This window comes from Mercurialis annua, linkage group LG4, assembly GCF_937616625.2.
Source record: "Mercurialis annua linkage group LG4, ddMerAnnu1.2, whole genome shotgun sequence".
Taxonomy (NCBI): Eukaryota; Viridiplantae; Streptophyta; class Magnoliopsida; order Malpighiales; family Euphorbiaceae; genus Mercurialis; species Mercurialis annua.
In genome coordinates, this window is record NC_065573.1 from 29,752,718 (window position 1) to 29,773,960 (window position 21,243).

At 32.1% G+C, this 21,243-nt stretch overlaps 3 protein-coding genes across 3 annotated transcripts; 1 reads left to right on the forward strand and 2 right to left on the reverse strand.

Moving 5' to 3' along the window:
* The first annotated feature begins 1,644 nt into the window (after nt 1-1,644).
* Nucleotides 1,645-4,790, forward strand: LOC126679266 (transcription factor bHLH121-like). Its single transcript, XM_050374259.2, has 5 exons — nt 1,645-1,936; nt 2,083-2,204; nt 2,929-3,056; nt 3,139-3,594; nt 4,029-4,790. The coding sequence occupies exons 1-5, from the start codon at nt 1,875-1,877 to the stop codon at nt 4,185-4,187; spliced, it is 927 nt and encodes a 308-aa protein (XP_050230216.1). The 5' UTR covers nt 1,645-1,874; the 3' UTR covers nt 4,188-4,790.
* A 634-nt stretch (nt 4,791-5,424) lies between these two features.
* Nucleotides 5,425-11,202, reverse strand: LOC126677451 (calcium-dependent protein kinase 28-like). Its single transcript, XM_050372072.2, has 12 exons — nt 10,501-11,202; nt 9,242-9,372; nt 8,970-9,011; nt 8,699-8,810; nt 8,525-8,603; nt 8,069-8,238; nt 7,649-7,775; nt 7,416-7,531; nt 7,213-7,320; nt 7,031-7,093; nt 6,648-6,821; nt 5,425-5,978 (listed from the first exon to the last, which is right to left on the reverse strand). Exons 1-12 carry the CDS (start codon nt 10,930-10,932, stop codon nt 5,814-5,816), a joined length of 1,719 nt encoding a protein of 572 aa, XP_050228029.1. The 5' UTR covers nt 10,933-11,202; the 3' UTR covers nt 5,425-5,813.
* A 4,834-nt stretch (nt 11,203-16,036) lies between these two features.
* LOC126679253 (naringenin,2-oxoglutarate 3-dioxygenase) lies at nt 16,037-20,701 on the reverse strand. The gene is made up of 3 exons (XM_050374242.2): nt 20,246-20,701; nt 17,735-18,163; nt 16,037-16,450 (listed from the first exon to the last, which is right to left on the reverse strand). Exons 1-3 carry the CDS (start codon nt 20,606-20,608, stop codon nt 16,148-16,150), a joined length of 1,095 nt encoding a protein of 364 aa, XP_050230199.1. The 5' UTR covers nt 20,609-20,701; the 3' UTR covers nt 16,037-16,147.
* Nucleotides 20,702-21,243: the final 542 nt, after the last annotated feature.

Sequence of the window (21,243 nt, forward strand, 5' to 3'; positions counted from 1 at the left end):
TTTTTGTAAGGGTAGTAGAATCCATGCTTACGAAGTGGTGATAAAGAGTTTTATTAGGACAACAAAACTGTGAATTATGTAACATCAAAAACTAATCAAAGTTTTGAAACATTTTTGTTTGCTTATGTGTCAATTTTTGCATTTATAATGAAATTAGAGTTCTAATTCACAGAATTGATTCCATATAAAAAAAGATCGAGGAATTGCGGGACAAAGAGCTTTAATCAAACCTAGAGGAATTAATTGATGGGTATGTGATTTCAGGTTCTATGGACCTGAGTAGGTTTTCAAGCGCTTCGGAGATGTATGCTAGGGTGTCAGCTACTAGCGCGCTCAATAAGGCTGTCTGATTGTTGGGGGCTAGTGAAACTGAGAAAGCAAAGAGAGCTTTGAAGGAAGCTTTGAAAATGAAAAATAGGGTTGAGTTGCATGATGCAATATCACATTTGAAGCAGTTGCAGAAGAAGATAAGTGGAGAAGAAAAAGATGAGGTGGCTTTTTTATTTGGCAAAAAAGTAATGACGTGGACTGAAGCCTACTTTTATTATTCTCATTAATAAAACGTGAATTACACGCGTTAACAGAAGTTAACAGAAGGACATCGAGTTATTAGATATTCAAAGTGTAAGGCTTTATAATAGAGGTAATGAAGTGTAAGTACCGTATGTGCAAAAAGTTCAAAGTGCAGGGACACTTTTATGTATTAAGCCTTTTATCATTTAATTTTAGGTTATCGGAAGTGATTTTTTAACTATTTTAAATTTTTTTACGAATGTAATTGTTTTCGAATTGAATTAATATTATTATGATGATTCCATTTTCATTTCCTCTATAATTTCTAACCCCATTATATATCTCTGATCTCTCTATGCATTTGCCATCACTTTCCTTCACACTAAACATACAGTGCGACATTGCCTTAAAAATTATACATTTTCCATCACTTTCCTTCCCACCAAACAGACAGTGCGATATTGCTATAAAAATAAAAAGTTTCTAATGTTTACCTTGAAAAACAAGTAAGCTCTTTTCAATTTTGTCATTTTATTTTAAACACTTTGACAAAAAAAATAAAAATTAAACACATTCTCAAGTCTCAATATTTAAAAAAATAGTTCAATTATATTCTCTTCTAAATAGTATTAATGTTTTGTTTTACAGATAGGTCATTTCTAAAAATTGAAGAGCTTATTCAATATAAATAAATTCAAAATTGACTTATGTTTTCATCTATTATCCTTTTTTAATTATAAAAATTAAAACGTTTTAGTTGAAAATTCATACTGTTGTAATAACTAACTCAGTAACTATTAAAAAAGATCATAAATAAGTATAATATAACTATTTTATTAAAAATAAATTACACTTGATATCAAAATCTAAGAATATAAATTAGCATTAAACTATCACAACTATAATTGCTACTTTGCTAGTCTAATCACTAAAGTCACATAATAAAAATCATCCTCTAATTTAAAAAAGAATTACAAGTCCAAAGAGTATATTTTATTAATTTTATATAACATATTATATTCAAGAGTGTAAATTTAAAATTAAAATATTAAAATATTAAAATTTAAGAGGGGCTATCAAGTTTCCTTAAATAACCATTGAGTACAAATTTGTATGTTATCTCTAAAATTGAAAAGAGTGCAAAATTAGGTTGAAATAGAGAACGTGGGAGACACATGCTTAGCTGTGGCTCGTGGAAACCACAAGTCGCTGTTCTTATTTGTTCTCACAGATCATCACTTTTTTATTTTAATTCCCAATTTCAATCCGCAAAAGAATAAACCCAATTAAACCCTCTAATTTCTCCTTCCATTTTCTGAATTATTGTGCCCTTTTTAATGCACAAGAAATAAATATTACTAATGGATCAGTGGAATACAATAGCAACACCAAAAAATATGGACCCTTGTTCTTCTGAACCCAGGTTTTTTTTACTTGTTCTTCATTTTAAGCTATTTATTGATTGTAATTTATTCTTGAAAAGTAATTCTTTTTATGTCACCAGTTTGTAAAACTTGAAAATCTGTGTGTAATAGTGAAAATAAGAATTGGGGTTTGTTATTGATGCAGACAAACACTGGAAATTGAAAAAAAGGATCCAATTGCTGCAAAAAAGGTACAGAAGGCTGACCGTGAAAAATTGAGAAGGGACCGTTTAAATGATCAGTTTCTTGAGCTGGGAAACACTTTAGGTAATTTATATTTCATTCGGTAGTTTTACAAGACTTTTTCTATTAATAGTTGCATCTTTTTTCTGCAAAAGTTTGTAATTTGTTGCATCTTTGTTTGCATTAGGAATATGATGAAAGTCTCTTTTTTGACGATTGAATGCACCCCTATAGTCCCATATTTAGTAATTCCCGAACTCTTTCTTCGGTATTGGGGATCGTCAAAATAAGCAAAAACGCTATTTCTACGGAGAATACCATTTAGTGGTATTTCCATTTCAATCGATATAGCCGAGGGAGACTTTACTTTTGTCTCATTTTAGAACTGAATTTGCCTAAATAATTTGCTTCCGATTCGAATATGATATAATCTCGATGGTTCTACGATTACAGTTCTTGTAGTAGTTTTATATAGATACCTATGGTTGCTGTTAATAGCTTTGTTACATAGAAATATCTCGAGTCCTACATTTCAGCATTTTGTTTCCCTTTCTAAAAAGTAAACACGCATCTAAATGTCATTTTGCTTTCAACGTTTCTGTTTTCATACTATACAGGTTAATTGTCCTATTGATAAATTAATGATGCTTTGGCTGCGGAAAATTATTCAAAAACTAATATTTTTACCACAAGGATATGTTGCATTAATTATAAATGTCAAATCAGGCATTTTTTATTAATCTGACTTTCGTTTTTAGGTCACATTCACATATGATGTGCTTGATCTTTTCCTGTTGATTACATGCAGATCCGGATAGGCCAAGAAATGACAAGGCAACAATTTTAACGGACACAATCCAGATGCTGAAGGATCTAACAGCTGAAGTCGGCCGATTAAAAGGCGAGTATGCAACACTCTCTGAAGAATCAAGAGAGGTGACTGTCCATGTTCAGTTCTGATGGCTCTGTTATTTATGCAATGGCTATTGTGATAAGGTATTCTCTGTTTCTCACACAGTTAATGCAGGAGAAGAATGAGCTGAGAGAAGAAAAAGCATCTTTAAAATCTGATGTTGAAAATTTGAACTTGCAGTATCAGCAAAGGCTCAGGGTTATGTTCCCATGGGCTGCTGTTGATCCCTCTGTAGTTGTGCGTCCGACTTATTCGTATCCTGTTTCTGTAGCTGTTCCTTCTGGCCCAATTTCCATGCATCATTCACTGCAGCCATTTCCCTTCTTTGCAAGTCAGAATCCTGGTCCCTGTTCAACCTTTATTTCATACCCAACTCCTTCTAATCCGACAAATGAAAACCCATCAATCCAGTACGCTTCTCCTTCCATTGTTTCAAGCAGACACGATTCCAAAAGCAATTCAGCAGATCGTCCAAGGAGCAGTACTATTGAAAGATGTGATGATTCAAATGATATTGCAACAGAACTTGAACTGAAAATGCCTGGATCTTCATCTCAACAGGTTAGTTCTCATGTTATCAGCTGTTATTGTAGAAATGTGCATCACATAAAAGATAGAGAATTAGGAGTGCGCATCCGGTATTTCGGTTTGGTATGAGTAAAATTCAGTTTGTTTTTCGATTTTACCAAAATACAATTGTAACTTCTTGAAAAACAAAAAATGAAGAGAGAGTAAAATTAGATATAAAAAATCTAGGCTAAATCATAATGTATTATACATTTTAACCATTTGAACGCATGAAAATAATATTATTTAAATAAAATTACATTATATATAAATAGTTCAGTTTATTCAGCTTTTTGGTTCTTCAAAATTGAAAACTGAAATGAACCGGAATTTGTAAAATTTATAATAAGTGGACTGAGATCACTATTTTTAGTTTGATTCTGTTTGATGCACACTCCTATTTAGAACTGATGTTAAAGATTATGCAGGATGCTTCATGTGGGGAAAGGAAAGGCAAACATTTACAGAGGAAAGAAACAAATATAACACTTGGTCCTGCTAGCACCTCGAGTAGGTTTTCTTCATCCGATGGCATTCAGGATGGCTCCTCTAATAGCATAGGAGATGTCTTGCAATCTAACAAATGATGTTCTCATTGGTTCTCCCATTGACTTCTCAAACGGTTAGACCTATAACAGTGGGGTACAACACTCTTACGACTTTCTGAGCATAACATCCTTTATTCGAGTTCCGGCTGTAACCTATTACTATATCACTGCCAGCTGGTACCAACGGCAGATTGTGGCGATAACTAACAGTAGGCCATAGTGGAAATTGGGTAATATGTATTCATCTGTACTTGGCACCCAAAGAACCTGAAAATAGTGTTTTACCGGCCACACCTTCAGTTACTTAACCTATACAGAGCATGGTGGCTCATGAGGTGCATCAGACATGTTAAGTGAGGCTTGCTTATGTTCTTGCTAGATAGTTACTAAATCTGTAGAGAAGTGCTAGGCTCTTTTAGTTGATCAAGGGTTGGGGATCTAATTGAGTCGAGTCAAGTTGAAATATTATTAAATTCGAGCTTGACTTAGAGTTGACCCTAATAGCTCGAATTGAAACTCGATTTGATTAACTTTGAGTTAATCTCGAGTAGCTTGCAAAATATGATGACTCGAGTTTACCCCCATTACTGCCCTTTCAATTGTAACCACTTTTTCTATCATTATTACTATTAAACATTATAATCTCATTGTTATCAATAGGTTCTGCAGTAGCTACAAAAACATCATCAGACAACGTTTTCTTGTGGATATATGAACTAAATGGTCGGCATATGGTGTCTTGTTTTTTTAGATTTAGTCCTCTTCAATAACCAGACAGAAGCGTATTTCTTATTATAACATCAAAGGCAGACAAAGTAATTGAACATTAGTATTAAGTAAGGTTATATACAAAAATTCCAATTCACGAAAAGATATACGGAAATTCCCTTAATTTGATTATAATAGATAATTATTCTTGACTTTGTCCAATAGTTGATCAAATTCAGAATTTACGAATTTCTTTAATTTTTAGAAGTCAATTGTTGCCTACCTCATATTTAATCAAATTTAATACAATTCCCCTTATATAAAAACTTATGAATTTGAGAAAATTATGATAATTCAGACAAATAATAATAAATTTGATCTAGAAGAAAACAATTGATTTTTTAAAAGTCCGAGAAATTAGTTATTGTGATCTAATTGTCCGTACAAGCAACTGCCTCATTAAAATGCAAATGCACCTCCAATCACTATCATCAACTAGTCAACTACAGTCTAGTGCTGCTGCAATCCAGGTTTAAAGCTGTTCACAAAAATTTTAGTTAAACAAAAGTTAGAACAAAGGAACACATTTTGATTTCTAAAACACCAAACATTTATTGGTATTTATTTGTGATTAGATATTACAATACAACGGGCACAGCAAAGAAACTCCCTCCCACTCCAAAACGAATGTACAATAGTATGACCACCACACCCAGAGCCATCCTCCATATCGAACCAACACCGCCACTGCTCCGTATATAACAACACATCCTCTTAGCATACATCATATGGAAGATTAAACCTACCACTCAAACACTCAAATACATGGGATGGCAATGGAGAGAGCTACAGTTTATACATTCACTCTGTATTGAAACCTGACGCGGAACTTTTGATGAAAAGATTTCCGCTTCTGCAACTCTCACTTGTCTTGATCTTCAAAACGCGATATCTGCTCTATATTTTCCGAGAAACTTTTTGTCCAGATGGGCTTGGTGCGTTTCGTCCACTAATACTTGCAGTTCTTAGAAGTCTACGGAATTCTGAAAGGCTTATTTTACCATCTTTATCAATGTCGGCTTCCTCAAGAAGTGGATCAATGGATCCTTTTAAGCATGTGTGCTGCACGGAAACAAATCAAATCAGTTAGAGGTAATGAGACTAAAACATTTTCTTTTTAACTGGAAAAAGTTGGTCAAGAATAAAATCACATGGTTCTTGTAAGATGTAAGAGTTAATTTGAAGACCACCCGAGTGATTAAAGACAATGTAGCTCGTGACAAGATGCAATTGCTAACTAGCAGAAGATGCAGAAAATAATCATAAAACATCCCAAAGGAAAAACTGGAAGGAAAAAAAAAACCACTCCTTCAAGAACTAAAAAGGTTCTGTTGATGTGTAAGCTAAATTGCATGGAAACAGAAATGCTGATTTGAGAAACGTTGAAATGATATTTGTTATATCATTATATGAATATGTTATCAATATAAAAAATTTCGAAGTTGTAAAATTCTTTCCGTTTCCAGAAACAAAGATGTAAGGCTCGGCAAGTTTTCATGCAACATGGGCGTTAAATATACTAATACATCCATATGCAAGGCACAAACATTATTTATTCTATTATTTCTTAATTATAAAAAAGAGCAAATGATGACTTGGTGTGCATAACATGTGTCAACTATGATCCAACCAAGATATGAAGTGCTCTGCCACATGGCGTGCATTATATTAATTTTGCAGACGGGGTTATACTAATATTTAAGATAGTGGATCCTCAGTGCTGATACTAACCATTCTTAGTTCTTCTGTTGTTATATAACCATCTTTATCTATATCAAATTTTTCAAAAGCAGCCTGAGAACGATGCTGCCACTTCTCAGAATTGTGTTCCTCCAGTTGATGCACATGTAGAGCAGCAGCAACAAACTCCGTAAAATCAACGAGTCCATCGGTGTTACTGTCAATCTGCATCAAACGGACAAACAACCCTTTACATTTCAAAACAAAGCAAGGATGCAATGGTTACAGCCTACAGGCAATGATGTTAAAGAATCTCACAGGCAATGCTAATGCCAAATTATTGAACATAGACGGGGTATAACTTTTAAAAAGTAATGGAAGAAAAAAAAAATTCTTTTTAAAAAATCTAAGAGGGAAATGTAATACATGCTTACCGCTTGAAGAATCTCAAGGACACGGGAGTCTTTCAATTTCCAAGGAAGATCTTTAGCGAGTGCCTGCATCAAAATAATCTTACTTAATTATACAATCTTAAGTAAAATAGACTGTGTGCCATGAAAGTCAAATATTTTATATCAAGAAAGACATGAGTGGATTGATGGAAACAGGAAAATGCCTGTCTCATCTCTTCAAGACTGATAGAACCATTTTTGTCTACATCTATCGCATCAAATTGATCTCGAAGATCAGAAATCTCTTCATCGTCAAGTGTGCTCGCCAATGCCTGCAAGAAATAATTTAGTTGTCAAAAACAAATTTTAGATAAAGGAAGAACTTTCTTGTCCCTTATAAAAACCCAACAATAGATGTAAGTTGTACCCTCAGAGCAAACTGTTTCAAACGACTATATTTCACAAATTGTCGCATATTGTTCAGAACAGATATGTCAATAGGTATTTCGGATGCATCACCTCCTTCTCTGACCCATGGATGTGCTGCAAATAGAACAATGCTTTAAGAACCAAGTTCATTTATGCTCCAACACTAATGCTAATATATAGTATATTCAACAAATGTTTCTTTCCTAATTTGTGAACCAGTAGAATACATACATAGAGCCTGAGCAGCAGTCAGTCTAGCCCGAGGATCCTTAACCAATAACTTCTTTACAAAATCTTTGGCACTACTGCTTATGCTTGGCCATGGTTTGCGCCGGAAATCAGGTTTGTTCCTTAAGACCTGAAGACAATAGACATCAGTGTTTTGATAACAAATAAGGATGGTACTCATCTCTTACAGAAAAGACAGCACAAATATAGGATAACAAAAGTCTAATAGCTTTACATATGCAAGCTTACAAAGTGAGCATAAATAGAAACAGAAATCATTAGAAAATAGAAAGTATGGGTGCGCGAAAATGCAACACCATTTAGATAAAAGAAAGGAATAAAGAAAATGAAAAACAGCTGGTGTCCAAGGTCTTTTTTTTTTTTTTGCAATTTGCTATCCAAGATTGAGAATGTGGAAACGACCTCTTTGAATATACCATCCTCAGTCTTATCCCAGAAAGGGCGCCTCCCACACAACAAAATATAGGTAATAACACCGATACTCCAGACATCTGATTCAGGTCCAGATTTGCGCTTTAAAACTTCAGGGGCTACATAATAAGCGCTGCCAACAATATCTTGAAACTTTTTCCCTGCGTTCAATTGGATAGTAAGTTATGATGTGATTCAGTTATTTCTGATAGGCATGGTATAAAAGTTCATGACAGATAAAAGCTGTCTGAGTGTACACGAGAAGTGTGAATAAATATGTGTGTGTGTGTGTGTGTGTGTGTGTTCGTTAATGCTGCCCACAAATACCCCCGTCAACCACCCACCCTTCTCTCTCCAAACCCAAAACCCCAGAAAATTAAAATTTTAAGATTTTTGTAAGTGTATACAAGAATGAGTTGAATCTTCACATGTGAAACTACTACTCACCTGGTTTAATAAAGTCTGACAAGCCAAAGTCTGTGGCCTTAAGAGAAGAATCCTCCTTTGTTGACTTGAAAAGAAAATTCTGAAGGCAAGACAAACAAAGTCAACAATGTCAAGAAGCACTTCAAATTTTCTGAACCAAAAAGATGCAATCTAAACTGATAAACTTGACTATACCTCTGGTTTCATGTCACGGTGCACCAAACCATGTAAATGGCATTCAGCTGAAACTTTAAGCATCTGGCGTACAACTACTGCTGCATCTTTCTCAGTATAACGGCTGTCCTTCCTGTTTAAAGAAAGTCGAGCAAATGTAAGTAGAGCTATTTAATGTGATTCTATTGAACCAATATACATGCAGAAGCATTAGTTCTAGCAAAACAACTAGCATGAAGAAATGCTAGATTGGTGCAGCTGAAGAAAATAAATTCCAAAAAAAGATTCTTACTTCGCCAAAATTCGGTCCAGCAATTCCCCACCCTCACATAACCTAAAAAGACAAAGTCATTAAGTTAACCATGCAGAGGAATGATCATATGGTTGGGAACCTTAAAATGCCAATTGAAAATACAATGAAGTTATTTTTCTTTAAATATTTCAAAGTACTCTATCATCAACACGAAGTATCAAAGCTGCAATAGGAGTAGATTCAATTACGGGAACAATGCACAAAAATGAACAGAAGCCTAGTCAAAAGAGAAAATAAAGCAAGAAACTTACTCCATTACTATATATACATAAGAATCATCATCAAAGGCGTCATAGAACTGAACAACGTTTTCATGGCCAGCAAGTTCTCTCAAAATCTTGACCTCTCTCTTAACATCCTCAACAGCAATTGGAAGAACCATCTAGCACCAAAGACCAATGTTTGCTTTAGCCTTTAACAGACAAACAATCATAAATGAATTGTCACCCAATTAAAATCTACAGAACTTGATCCGTCTTAAATATTCCAGCTCTAAGTGGTCACAAGCTTAAATTAGTCTATCTAAACATCACGAAAAATAGGTAGATGGATGCAATCTGTCTAACTGAACAAGGAAACAGAACCATCTCCTTAAAAATGAAAATCGTTGAAACTAAAATGAACAACATCATTTTTATAAACATGAAAATGATATGAGAGATGAGATTCATAAGAGCCGTAACTTTCTTCTGAAAACAACTTTGTAGTGTCTAAATAAATCTTACTCTCTTCGAAGGATGCAAAAGATAAAGCATGTCCTCTATCAAAGGAACAGATAATACCACTCTAAAATGAAAGACTTCAATTTAACATCACTGAAATAAATAAAATGAAAAATTCTAAGAACTCAACTCCACATCTTTAAAGATACGAGCACTAAACGTTTAACTATCTTGGCTTTAGATTTTGCTCTTCTAGAATAACCCACAAACCAGGCTTGCCGCAAGGCTAAGCTATTAATTTAGCACTCAAACTGTTACTTCATTTGCAACTATCATAATCAATGAAGTTAATACCCTGGATGCTGCCCAATCCCAAGCAAATGATTAGATTGTCAGATGTTTTCCTGGATGCAGCAGCTTCTAAAACACTTCAACATGGGGACAAAAGTGAGGATAAATACTCAGCAACAGAAGCAGCCATACTTCAGATCAGCAGATTAAAAAAAAACTTGGAATAACAAACTTGATTCTCAAGCTAACAGGGACTCCTTATTATAAGTAGAAATTAACTAAATGGGTATCTATGTATATTAAAAACACAAGATCTTCTAAAGAATCTCATATTCAAAATCCATTTTTTATTGAGAAACCAAAGTTCAAAATCAGAATCTTTAAATTTCTCTTACACCCTAAGGCCAATGCCATAAATACTCTCATGCAAATGAATCTAAAAATCCCTAGCAAACACAGATTCAACATCAACCAAATTAGGCAATAAAACCCAATAAACTAAACAAATTGAACAAACTAAAAAGGGCAAATTAACTAAAAAGATATGAAAAAGATACCTTATTTTTCTCAATCTTCTTAACAGCAACACGATCTCCATTAGACTTATCAGTAGCAACATAGGTATACCCAAATTGACCATGACCCAACAATTTCCCAATTGAGTATCTTTTATCAAAATCCTTAGAATATCCAAAATCCGTACGCTTCCCACATGGGATCACCCCACCTGGTCTTCTAGAACTCTGCTTCTCTTTAACCTTAATTTGTTGCTGCTGTCTACTCTTATTAGTTTCATTCTCATTATTTGTCTTCGTTCCTGTTCTTGCTCTTGCTGTTCTAATCGCTGTCGTGGCTGCTCTCGTCGTTTGTGGGTTGCCCCCGGTGGCTTCTTTCCGGCGATGATTCTGGCCCATCATGGCGGTGGTGGTGGTGGTGGTGTTATTGCTGTTGGAACCACTGACTTTGATGGAAGAAAAACAACCACCCATTTGATTAATTCGCCAACAGAGGAGAAAATGATCAATATAAATGTGTCTTAAGAAGAAGAAATGTCAAAAAGGCAATAAATTTGGAGTTGAATTAAAATATATATATAAAGAAGTGTAAAATGTTTGATCAGATTAATTAAATAATGGTGATTATGGAGGAGAAGGGATGAGGAAGAAGAGGAGAAGGAGGGGGGAGGGTGGTGATGGTCAAAAGAGAGTTTCTTTGTTTTTGTGCTGTTTTTTTTTTTTTAATTTCTTTTTGACAGATAGAGAAATGTGAAAATGGGTTTCATTTTCCTGGACGGAGATCATTTTCTTTTTCGGTATAACGGAAAATTGCACCTTGTTATTTTATTTTTCTTGTTATTCTTGATTTTTTTCTATGGACTTGTTTTTGTAATTACTATTTAATAAAGGGTTAATCGTAAATAAATTCACCATTTTTGACCTAATTTGTAATTATAACATAAATTTTATAATTTTGGCAGAAGCTATTTTTCGGGATTTTTTTCTTGAGTTGGAAGCCGGAATTGCTATGTATACTGACACAATGATTTTCAGTATTTGCCACGTAATTTGACATGTTGCAAGTTAACTCACGAACTTTAACGTAATTTGAAATTACAACACTAACTTCAAAAAATTTAGTAAAAATAGACATCAACTTTTATTTTTGGTAAAATGAAACACCGTTTATTTTCCAACGTGTCAGCCTACGTGTCAATACAGACTTCCAACCCAGCAGATCTGTATCGGTAAATGAATGGTGTTTTGATTTGACAAAAAAAGTGAAAGTTGTCTACGACATTACCAAATTTTAAAATTTATGTTGTAATTGCAAATTACGTTATAGTTCATGATTTAATTTGCAATTAACACTTGAATAATGGACAATTCACTTCTAAAATCGTACGAAATGTCAAAAATATAAATTTTATAAAATAAAACTTGAATTTTCGCGTTTCGTATCAAATAACACCTCAATAATCACAATTCTTAGAGTGAAAAACACGCGCCATATATAATGAAAAAAATGATCTTTACAATCTACTTTATTTTTCAATATGATACTTAGCGATTTTCAAATATTTAATATTTTTTTATAATGTTAAATGTTCAAATGTCCTAATAATTCTTAAAATTAAATTAAGGGATAATTTGTACTTTTTTCCTTTTTAATCCTTCTTCTTCGATTCCCTCTATTCACACCTTTAATTTTTATTTTTTTATAATTGGAGAGGATGGAGCGCTTGTCGAAGGAATTGAACTCATGACCTAATATTTTACTGCTCAGCTTATGTTATTTGAGCTCTAAGTCATTAGTTCCTACCTACAATTATAACCACCAAAATGATACATTTAATTTGTACAGTATTTTTTTTAAAAATATAATGTGTGCATTATGGATTATTTTGAAAAAATTGTGTTTCAAAAGGTATTTGATTTGTAGGTTATTGCATTCGGAATATAAAGGAGCGTTTGTGGATCCAACTGTTGAATTTGCGAAGTTTTATGGACTGAAGAACAATCTTGTCGAGGAAGCTAATCCTTTCGGCCTGCGGGACTCTCATTTCGGCAGGATTCATCTTTGCCAAGCAGTCTTGAAGAGGAGATCAATTCTTGTCGAGCGGCATGATGCCTCATACCTCGGTAGGATTGCCCTGTGAGTGGAAATCGACTCGGTCCTCATTTCCGAATGGATTTATTTAATTGTAATAGACTATCAGGATTTTCCAAAGCTATGGAATTAGTTAGTTTTTCATTAGTTTTTAGTTTAGGACAATCGTTTAATGGTTAGTTTCCTTTTAGTCCTTATTTTACTTATTTTGCGAAAGTGAAGAATTGAAGTGTGGTACTCAAGTAAGTTTCATTTAAAGATTATTTCATGTTTTAATTCAAGTTTGTTTTACTTCCTCAAGTAAGATTTGTTTACCGATCTTTACATATGATCATTATTTATATATTTTAAATATTTTTTATTTTATATGTTTAAACTCTTTTGGACTAAAATAAATTGAAGGAGTTAAATTTATTTTATGTATGTAAGTTAAATATTTTTGTTAAAAATGTGTCATTTTATTATAAAAAATGGATATTTTTTGCTAAATTTTATTCAACTATCTTTTGGATTAAATTTGTCATAATTTTTTGTATCTAAAGTTGAAACCACATATCAGCTAAATGAATTTATTTCTGAATTAAATTTGAAATTTTAATATTGTATATATTTAAAGTTACTTTTTATATTTTTGTTATTATGATTTATTGACAAAATGAACTTATCTACCTATACTTTTAATGTTTTTGCCAATTAATCACGATATTTTAATTTATTATTTTTGTCCACCATCTTTTAGATCTTTATCAAATATATTCATAATTCGTTTTAAAAATGATGTGACGGATGTTGTTTGTCTACATGTACAAAATTTATCCTACGTGGCGTATACAATCTTGCGCCACATCAGTTTCAAAAGAGTCGTGGATATGTTTGGCTAACATTTAAAAGGTAATGAATTAAACTCGCAAAATTTAAAGATCATGGTATATCTGATAAAAACGTTAAAATTGTAGATAGATAAGTTCTTACTAATTTTGTCGGATTACCAAGGCCATCGGTTTCCAGTTCAACCAATTGAGTAAATTTTATATAAGAATAAATTGTAAATAAGGGCGGCTCTTATCGGTTCAACCATGTCAAATTTTAATTCAGACCGATGGTTTAGTTAGATCAATTGGTTCGATCCGATTCAATCCAATCAGACTAAAATTCGGTTTTTAATATCATTTGGATCAGATTGTTGACCAATTTCTGATTCAACTGGCCGGTTTGGTCCGGTTTTATAATCACTGGTGTAAACATCTCTCAATCTTTCATCTCTATCAGTTCAGACTCAGTAGCTGAACTTTGACAATCGTATTATGAACATGTGCACTGTGCTCCTTTTCTTTCTTTTTTCATACTTCAATCAAAAGGCCGAATTTCCATTTTGAACCATGATCATTTCTTTATTTTCATATGAAACCTAATGTTACAAAAGTTCTTTTTAATATACTACACATATACTTTCTTTATCTCATAATTTTGTCTCATACTTTCACATTTTTTAAGAATAAAAAGTATAGCATTTATATCATTTGTCCTGTATTGATTTTTTTTAACCATTGATACATACTAATAAGAAGTTAAAACGTCGGACTACATCGTAGATTAAATTGATAAGAAAGATAAAACCACCGTGAAACCTAAAAATCAATATGCAAAAAAAATTAAAATAGCCATAAAAATTTAAAGATGAAATGTCGAAGATGATGATAAACAAAAAAAAAATTAAGTGTTGAATTTTCTGACACCATTTTCAGTTTTAGAATTTTTATTTCCCGGTCCACCCAGTTTGTCCAATTTTAAAAGCATAGCTTATATATATGTGTGTATATATTTATGATATGATGAGAAAGTAATGAGAAAAAGTTGTGTGTGATGGATAATGAATTAATTACTTGGACTTGGTCATAAAAGACTAGCCTAGTTGCTTATCATTATTAAATATTAATTGAGAGATTTAATCCCCCAAATGAAAGCAATAAACCAATAGTTTATTTTCTTTGTTGAATTAAATTTCGACACATTAGATGACCTAGTCATACATAAGTCAAGATTGACTCAAAGAAAACGACTTTTCTAGTGGCTGAAGCTTAATTCACATTTCAAGTTTGAAGTTTAGGGTTTAGGCCACATTTTTAGTAACTATAGAACTGTACAAAATGATTAATGACACTACTTAGATTTAGCCACAGATTTTTCCATCGCTAAAATGCCAAATCCATCGATATATTAATTGCAATAAGTTTAGCAATAAAGGAAACTATTGCCAAAGTGTTGATCGTTGATTTTTAGTGATAAGCTACGCGATCCGTGAATAAATTTGTCTTTTGCAAATATTCACAATTTTTCAATAGACTTTAGTCAATGCATCCTAAATACATGGAGTTCTTTCTTGAAAAATGTTTACATCTTACCAAAATATTTTAATAATACTGATTGATATTTTAAATATAAAATTACTGTGCACCTTCATAAAATTTATAGTAATATGATTTTTAGTTAACTTTTTATAAAAATATTACAGAAATTATTATTATTGCAACGACCATAGCTTCAACCGTTTCTACTATCACCGACCATCGTCAAATACTGTCTCAGACCATCATCATCAGCAAACGAGCAATATTTTTGGTCATCGACAACTGTCGTCAACCACCGACCACCATCGATGGCCACCGATCACCATTATCGTCATTGTTGTTGTGAAAGAAGATACATCTTTTTTTAAGATTATTGTTAATTTACTTTCAGTATTATACTTTGAAAGCTAAATTTACATTTTGTTTTTAAACTATAAATCCTTAATAAACCATTTTACTTAGGTTATTTTACAATAATTTTGACGTTATAATTTTGTTTAAAATAATTAACTATCAATTTACTTTTGTATATATTTTTTTTTTGGATAATTAGGGAGGGAATAGTGGCTTATGGAAGGAATTGAACCCAAGACCTAACAATTTACTGTCTAATGCTTATACAATTTGTTGTCCAAACGCTTAACAAACCCCAAAAAATATCAAACCTTTACGACTTTTATCAGTTATGACCAAATCTTTCAAAATCACCGTGGTGGAAGCCTTTTTTTTCTTTCGTAGCAAATATAACTTGTTTTTGCATATTATGTTTTTTATAGCCATTTTTGAACCGATTCGGTTTTGTATTGTGATTAAATCTTTTATTATGACACAACACGCAAAGGTTTTGCATTATATTATAATTAAATCTTTTATAATCTTATATATTTGGTTGTCATGTTAGCAAGAAAACCGGTTTGATTTGAATTTAAGTATAAATTTGTTAAAATGAGTTATTTGTCGATTTTAAAAAATTTGGTCATAATTGATAAAAAGGGCAAAGATTTGGTATTTTTAGAAGATTTGACCTAACTTCGATTTATATCACCTGCCTATAAGTTAATTGCATCCATGTCACAAAAATTGCATGTAAATGAATCAATTATGCATAATTTATGCAAATTATATTAGGTGATCAATATTAGAGATAATGTACTTTATTGCATTCGATATATTGGTACCACATTACAATCACAAATGCATAAGCCAAATAGTTTATTCCCAATACAATCATAAGCATAATATGCATTATTTAAGCAAAGATTTGTTCAACAGGCTTAGTCTCCAACTTGGCATTCTCCAAGTCTTTCAAGTGCTGCTCCTTAGCCAATTTTTTAAGCCTGGCTAGCTCCAGATCCTTGCTCATTTTTCTCCTATACATCTCTGAAAATGTAATTGGATCATCAAGAATTGGCTTGGCTCCTTGCTCAATCTTGAGAGGATAAACTATAGCCTGTGGTGCTGGGTTCTGAAATGTTGCTATGGATAGCCTGCTTGAATTTGAGTTCACCACTGCTTGATGATCTGCATTCTTGAACCTCCCATTACTTAGGTACTGCCCATTGTATACAATCAATTTGTTACTACCAAAAAAATTATAGTTTTTCAAGGTTTTTGCACATGACATGCCTTGATGCTAATTAACAACGTTCTTTATTAGTATCACCTTATTAGTATCACCTAGACATGTTCAGTGGGTTGGGTATATCTGTCAAGATCTGCCCACCTTAAACTGGATTTAAATATTTAACTTCAAATTATTTTTATTTGGATGCAAGTAATCAATGTTCAAGATTAGATTATTAATGTCCGTGTAGAAAGAGAAAGAGAGCGATTTATGAAAGAAAGTTGTTTGTGAACGGAAAAAAAAAGTGTTGTGTAAAAAAAAAAAAAGAGAATCACATGAATGAAAGATAAAAAGACACATAAATAAAAAATATATAATTTGTCCGATTTTTGTGAAAAAACAAAAACTATACTTTTCGGTTAATTTGTTTTTCGACATGTTATCTGCTTTTTAAACTTTAACTTTCAGCCGATTGGATAATTGATCGGTTTCCAACTAACTCAATTCGACTGATTTTAACTATAGTGATTATCATTGACACAAAGAAATATTACATTCCCATTGCCACATTGGTTGAAAATCAATGAATTTTATTATAAATATATTTCTAAAATAAGCATTACTCATTGCTATCTCAATTATTTTATTTTCCAATTCAAGGAAAAACTAGTGTTTTAAAACCGAATCACTGAAGCTATCAGTTTGCGACTCAACCGGGTTTAACTAACGTATTGTTTTGGATTAGGGGTTGAGATAGGAAAGGAAGGGAAGGGAATGGTTGTAAAATTTCAACCCCTGTTTGACAAATTTTTTTTAAAGGTTTTGAGGGGTTGAAAAAAATTTCTCAACCCCCCTCAACCCTCATATGCCAACCCCCCATATTGGGGTGTTGGATTATTTTTAACTGATTTTTTTTATAAACCCTTCATTTACTTTATTATTTTCCCAAACATGGAAGGGTTATGCACAACCCTTACCTTCCTTTACCGTCCCTTACGGTACTTTACTTTACTTTAAAAACCCGTACTTTACTTTAATGCCTTCTCTCCCAAACAAAGCCTAATTGAGAAAATTATATATGAAAAATAAAATTTTGGACATGAATTATGATCGAATCGGTTGAACCGCAAGTTTGATTCAGTTTAATCCGATCTAACCCGGTTGAACTAGATCTCTAATTTTTAAGTTCAATTGGACCGGACAGGTGGCCAGTTTTAAGCACAGTCGGCCGATCCAGTCCGGTTTTTTAATCACTGGGAAAAGGGTACTCACATGGCCATGGTCTCCAAGATTGACAACAAAGGCACCTTCAACAGGCTGAACAGTAATCCAAGTTTTGCCATTATCCCTAGTAGCCTGAAGTCCACCAACATGGTCTTGAAGCAAAAGGGTGATAGTACCAGGATCAGTATGCCTCTTCAGCCCAAGAGTAAGGTCAGGTTGTGGACATTTTGGGTAGAAATTGACCACAACTTTCTGGTCCATTTCCACACATGCCTTTGTCAATGCATCTTTTTCTAACCCCATTGCCTCTGATAGCACCTCAAGAAGCTTGCAACCAAGTCCCATCAGCTTCTCACTATACTCCTCCGTCACCGCCCTCCATCCCTCCGGCTTGTCCGGCCACCGCGAATAGTCCCGGCTGCTGAGTGGATACGAGAAGTATGTCACAATTTCGCGCCAATCTTTTACTGCCTCGCCCTGTGAACATCACATCTCAATTTTTTCAATCACTTGCAATAGAGTGAAATGTATCATTAAGCATTTGATTTATGTTAATAATCTAGGAAGCAGAACCGACTAATTTCTTTGATCTAATCACCATATAAAGTGACCTCTTCTATATTGTGCATTACAAAAATATGGAATTCAATGGACTTAACGTTAATTAACAGATAATTTTCATGTTTGTATTGCTAGGAATTAGGATGAGTTTCTTGTTTGGCAACCATTGTTTTAAAAACCGGTAGTTAAATCAGAGGCCCCACAGGTCCGATCTCAGACAGTCCACAGTTAGTCAAACTCCGGTCTGATCGAAATTTCAGATTTTTATTTCTTCTGGCCAACAATCATTGGTTTTGATTGAACAGCTCTCACCGGTTTGCACTTTTATCACCAGTGATCAAAGTTACAAGTTTCTACTAGTGAGATATCTCAAATGATATAAACGATTAAGCGTTGTACAATAAACTACTTCGTCGTGGGTTTAAATCCTCCCACAAATGCTCCATTTTCTTATTACTAAAAAAAATACAAGTTCATGAACCAAAAAAAGAAACACTTCCGGTATGGTCTGATTTTTAAGTCTATGATTTGGACTGTATGCAACATGCGAGATTATGATATTTTGTGTTCTTTGTCAATGAACCATCCCAAATCCAAACTTACCCACAAAAGAAGGATTTCCTTCAATGCGCATATTGTAGAAAAAGGATTTCCTTCGGTGTCATTAATTTATTATATATATATAATACAATAATAAATAGATATAAAAATATAAATTTATGAATATAATATATTTAATTGCAAGAGTTTTATTGGATAACTTGATATTAATAGATTAAATAAGTCATCTATAAAATTAAAAAATTACAAACAAAAATCTTTTATAGAGATTGAAGAGTGAAATTTTATTAATAAAGTTTAATTTATTAATCTCTAAAATAGAGTTATAAAGTTGGATTTGAAAACCCTTTACTCTTAAGGTCATCTCTAATCTATTTTATAATTGGTACTCTATTTTTTAGAGATAGAGTAAGTTTTTTTCAACAACAAACTCTATTTTTAATTTTAAATAAGTTTTTCTCTAATAACAAACTCTATCCCTAATTCTAAAAAAAAAATTAAAACTACACTATTTTATTATTTTAACAATTTAACTCAAATTGAATTTTTTTATATATTTATCTTAAAAATAAAAACATATATTATCATTATTATTATTATTGCTGTTATTTTTATAATTTTTTATATTATTTATCAAAATATATTTTTATTAGTTTTATATGCTATTAATGTATAACATATGCGATTTTTTAATATTTATAATTTCATTAGAAGTCATATAAAAAAGATATAAATTTTTAATATTTGAATATAGTAAGACATAATTGTATAAATTAAAGTTAATGGATTAAACTAGTAATTTATAAATTAACAAAAGATATATTTTAATAAATAATACAAACAATTATAAAAATAACAACAACAACAATAATAATAATAATAATAATAATAATAATAATATATGTTTTTATTTTTAAGATGAATATGTAAAAAAAAATTAATTTGAGTTAAGTTGTTAAAATAAAAAAATAATATAATTTTAAAATATTCTTTTAGAGTTAGAGATAAAACTTGTGGTTGAAAAAAATTTTATTTAAAATTAGAGATAGAGTTTGTGGTCGGAAAAAAACTAATTCTATCTCTAAAAATAAAATTTCAATTATAAAGTGGGTTGGAGATAGCCCTAACGATGGGATAGTACTCTATATGGATACCTAATAACTACTAGCATCTTTTTTTTTTGGTAAATAACTACTAGCATCTTAAACGAGAAAGAAAAATAAAATGTGAAATTTGCTTAACTAGCTAATTACTTTTTGAAACGTAAAATCCTTTTCAATCAATACTTCCAGAATGCATTTCTATAAACAAACAACTAACTAACAACTTTCTGTCAAAATACGTTTCTTAACAACATACAAACATTAACAAAACAAACAAAAACTTTAAATTAAGTAAACCATGCAAAATTTATGGATTTGAACCTTGAAAATGTACCTGTAAATGGCTAGAAACAATAAAACCGCCTTTCTTTCCACCGGACATGTCGAACCGGAGTTTCTCCTCCGGCGACAAAGCGAAAAACTCTTTAGCAAGACGACTCATATTGGAAATAAGGTTAGCATCAACGCCATGATCAACAACTTGAAAAATACCCCAATCTTCACATGCTTCTACAATCTTTTTGCATATTTCACCTCTCTTTTCTCCCTCAACATCATCAATTCCGGCCAAAGAAATGACCGGAATTTCGTCGCTGAATTGATTGTAGGCGGTTTTGGGACGCTCATCTTCGTCGCGAATGAAGCTTTGTTGAAGTGTTTTTTCTTCAACAAGAGAAGTGAGAGTAGCCGGAGCCATAGAAGTTTCTTGGTTGTGTCCTTTTCTTTATTTACTATGCTTTTACTGTTACGCTATTTATTTATATGGTCACACACACATATGTATTATATATATGTAATATGTGTGTGTAAATGAATGGGTAGGTTTGGGAGAACTGTAAATAAATAACGACTTAAAATGTAATATGCGTGTCCAAAATTTGGCCGATTCTTTTTAAATTACTGTAAAGTCTCAACTTTATAAAATTAGAGCAATTTTAACTAATTTTAAATCAAAATTAAACTAAAAATAGGCAATATGCCAGATAATATATCTTAGAACTCTTAAAGAATAATGAGGTATAATCTGTTAAATTATCCAAAAAAACATATTTTATTAACTTTTAAAATGATCGATTAGATTTGTACCATTTTAAAATGACAATATTTTGTACTAATTCATTTTTAATTAATCTAAATTTTGAGATCATTGTTTAATTAAATGACTAGTGTGTAGATCCTAACGACTTGACCAAAAAAAAATTATCTTGCCGGTTTGATATCACAGACAATAGTGTCGGCGGTGCAACCACTTCTAATTAGGCATGAGATGGTGCACTAAAATGTATGAAATGTCAAAAGGCTAAACGTTTGCGGCTCAACCACATAATTTGG